At 59.9% G+C, this 3,020-nt stretch overlaps 1 protein-coding gene across 1 annotated transcript; it reads left to right on the forward strand.

Moving 5' to 3' along the window:
• The first annotated feature begins 42 nt into the window (after window positions 1-42).
• LOC104165317 (mesotocin receptor-like) lies at window positions 43-1,017 on the forward strand. Its single transcript, XM_009704907.1, has one exon. It carries the CDS (start codon window positions 43-45, stop codon window positions 994-996), a length of 954 nt encoding a protein of 317 aa, XP_009703209.1. The 3' UTR covers window positions 997-1,017.
• The last annotated feature ends 2,003 nt before the right edge of the window (window positions 1,018-3,020 follow it).

Below are 3,020 nucleotides of genomic sequence, written 5' to 3' on the forward strand. Positions count from 1 at the left end.
GGCCCGGCTCTGCTGCCGGGCTGATGTGGGACGGAGCTGGCCATGGAGAAGTTGTGCTTGGCGGGGAGCGGCGTGTGGACCATCAACAGCTCTCTGGGGAACGGCAGCCTCCGCCTGGGGAGCCAGACCTCCGGCAGGAACAGCACCGCGGACCCCCTGAAGAGGAACGAGGACATGGCCAAGGTGGAGGTGACGGTCCTCTGCCTCATCCTGTTCCTCGCCCTGACCGGCAACCTGTGCGTGCTGCTGGCCATCCACACCACCCGGCAGAAGCACTCCCGCATGTACTTCTTCATGAAGCACTTGAGCATCGCTGACCTGGTCGTGGCCATCTTCCAGGTGCTGCCCCAGCTCATCTGGGACATCACCTTCAGGTTTTACGGGCCAGATTTCCTTTGCCGGTTGATCAAGTACTTGCAGGTGGTGGGGATGTTTGCTTCCACCTACATGCTCTTGCTGATGTCCCTGGACCGGTGCTTGGCCATCTGTCAGCCGCTGAGGTCTCTGCACAGGAGAGCGGACCGGGTCTCTGTCCTCTTCACCTGGCTGCTGTGCCTGCTGGTCAGCATCCCCCAGATCCACATATTTTCTCTGAGGGATGTGGGCAATGGGGTTTACGACTGTTGGGCAGATTTCATCCAGCCCTGGGGACCTAAAGCCTATGTCACCTGGATAACCCTCATGGTCTACATCATCCCCGTGTTGATGCTGAGCATCTGCTATGGCTTAATCAGCTTCAAAATCTGGCAGAACGTGAAGCTTAAGACGGCTCACGGGCCCAACGTGGGTCTGAGCTCTAGCTCCCGCAACGGGACGGCGTTTGCCAGGGTCAGCAGCACCAGGCTGATCTCCAAAGCCAAGATCCGGACAGTCAAAATGACCTTCATCATAGTGCTAGCTTTCATAGTGTGCTGGACTCCCTTTTTCTTTGTGCAGATGTGGTCCGTGTGGGACACGAATGCTCCGCAGGAAGGTACGTCCTCTCCCCTCCCTTAGCCCTGCGTTTGCATGGCCCGCTTAGCTCAGTGGCCGCAGGGACACCGGCAGCAGCCTGGCGGGCTGAGAGCGACAGCCAGAAACTCTGCTCCCAGCTGGGTCTTAGGGGGCTGGGAGGGAGACGGGAAAAAGTCCTGATCAGGGAAAAAGCACCCGACAGGCAGCGGTGGCTCTGCCTGAGCATCCCTGGTGCAGGCGAGGGCTGGCTTGGCCCTCGGCAAATTCAGGGCCACCGCAACTGAGCGGTCGGGCTGCGTGAATGATGGGGGCTGGGGAGGTTTCCACTGTCCCCGGGTGCGTGAGCTCAGCCCTCCCGGGGCTGCTCCGTGGTCTCTGGTGTTCGATTGCCCACCCCGGGTGCTGGGCTGTGCCGGGGGCTGCGTGGGAGCTCAGCCCCGTGCCAGACGCAGGAGAAAACTGTGCAGCGTTAGTGCCCGACTTTTCTCTTTTGCTGTATTGTTTTGTCCTCACCGACTTCTTTGCTTTCTACTTTTTTGCCCTCTTTTCCCTCTCCTCTTCTCCCATTTCCATCCACCCTGGGACTGTGCTGCTATTTTATCTCTGACTGGAGCAGGGTTCCTGCAGAAAGCCGCTGATTGATGAGCAAAGGCTTTTCTTAAAGGACGTGGTGTCACTGATTTGCCATTTTTTATACTTGGCGCTGGCTGCTTCTGTCATCACTAAGGTTGCAGACAGAGTAAAACCTTTCGCCTTCCTTGGTCCCCCCCGCCTGCAGCTGCGCGAGGCTGTGCTGTCCCCCGGTGGAGGTGTCCGATGGTCCCTCTGCGCCTGCACGGAGAGCCGGCCGGGAAGGCTGGAAAGAAAAACTCTGCACAACTTTGGGAGGTGGGAGAAAGGGAAAAAAGTGCACCCAGGGATGACAGCTCCTTGGACAGACTGACGCGAGCTCAACAGAAACGCTGAGTCTGGGGATGCCAAAGACGGATGAGGAGCTGCGACCCCCTCCCGGCTCCCCCGACAGCCCTGCCGCGGCCAAGGGCTTTGCAGCGGAGGGCACGGCTCGCTCACACCGTGCACTTTTTTCCCTCTTCCAGCTATACATTGCTCTGTGGGAAACCTGAGGTCTCCTGCAGCCCCTGCACATCAGCTCTCCCGTAGGGCGAAGCTGACAGGAGAGCTGGAGCTAGGCAGGCTTGCTTTGCCTTTCTTGCTTTTCTCTGCTCCTGTTATGTCAGGTGGAGAAGTGAAATGCAGGTTTTTAAACCTCCCTAAGTGCTCCAGGCAGCCGTCTCTTGGTTTTCCACCTGATTTAGGCTGGTCGAAACTTCTAGTTTTCAGAGGCACCCTCGGATGAAGCAGCGTCTCTCCCTTTTGCTGTATTACAGACCTGCAATCGCGAGGGCTTCCACCTGACTCATCAGCAAACAAACCTCTGCCGGCTCCTGCGGCGAGGAGCGGGGGCACGGCCGGGGTGCCCGCAATCCCACCCTGCCTGCTGCTCCCGGGAACTTTCCCTTGCTCACCCTGCGCAACCGGCCCTGCGATGCTTTTCCTTTTCTGCTTTGCTTTTAGGCAGCGAGGACCCTCACGTTTCTGTTGCTCGGGAGCTCGTGTCTGCAGTAAAGGGTGGGAGTTTTGCCAGGGCGTTTGCTGGAGGCTTTCATGGCACGGGGAGGAAAAGCCTTGGGCTGGTTATTGTGGATAGCGAACGCGGGGAGACCCCAGCCCTTCCTCCCAGGACCACCCTCCTCCTCGCTGGCTGCCCAGAGGCACGAGAGGGGCGGCAGGGTGAGACCCCCCTGCAGAAGGAACGGGCTTTGCCCGCTGCGTTCCCGACAGCGTAGCCCTGCATCCCGGGGCTCTCTCCCTTTGCACCACGGCTCGGGCTGCCTTGGCCGGGCAGCGTCGCGGGGTGCCTGGCAGAGGCGTACCCCGCGGCAGAAAGGGAATTTGGCTGTTTCTCATCTTGCAGGCTTTGCAGTCTGCGTGGGCACACCACCAGAGAAGGACGAGCAGGAGGTGGGCAGGGGGCTCGCTGTGCAGCCCGGCAGCAGCGGGGCCCC

The sequence above is a fragment of the Cariama cristata genome, unplaced genomic scaffold (genome assembly GCF_000690535.1).
Source record: "Cariama cristata isolate BGI_N322 unplaced genomic scaffold, ASM69053v1 scaffold23977, whole genome shotgun sequence".
NCBI lineage: Eukaryota > Metazoa > Chordata > Aves > Cariamiformes > Cariamidae > Cariama > Cariama cristata.

Coding starts and splice junctions, on each gene's coding strand:
- LOC104165317 (XM_009704907.1), top strand. CDS start 43: ATGGAGAAGTTGTGCTTGGCGGGGAGCGGCGTGTGGACCATCAACAGC.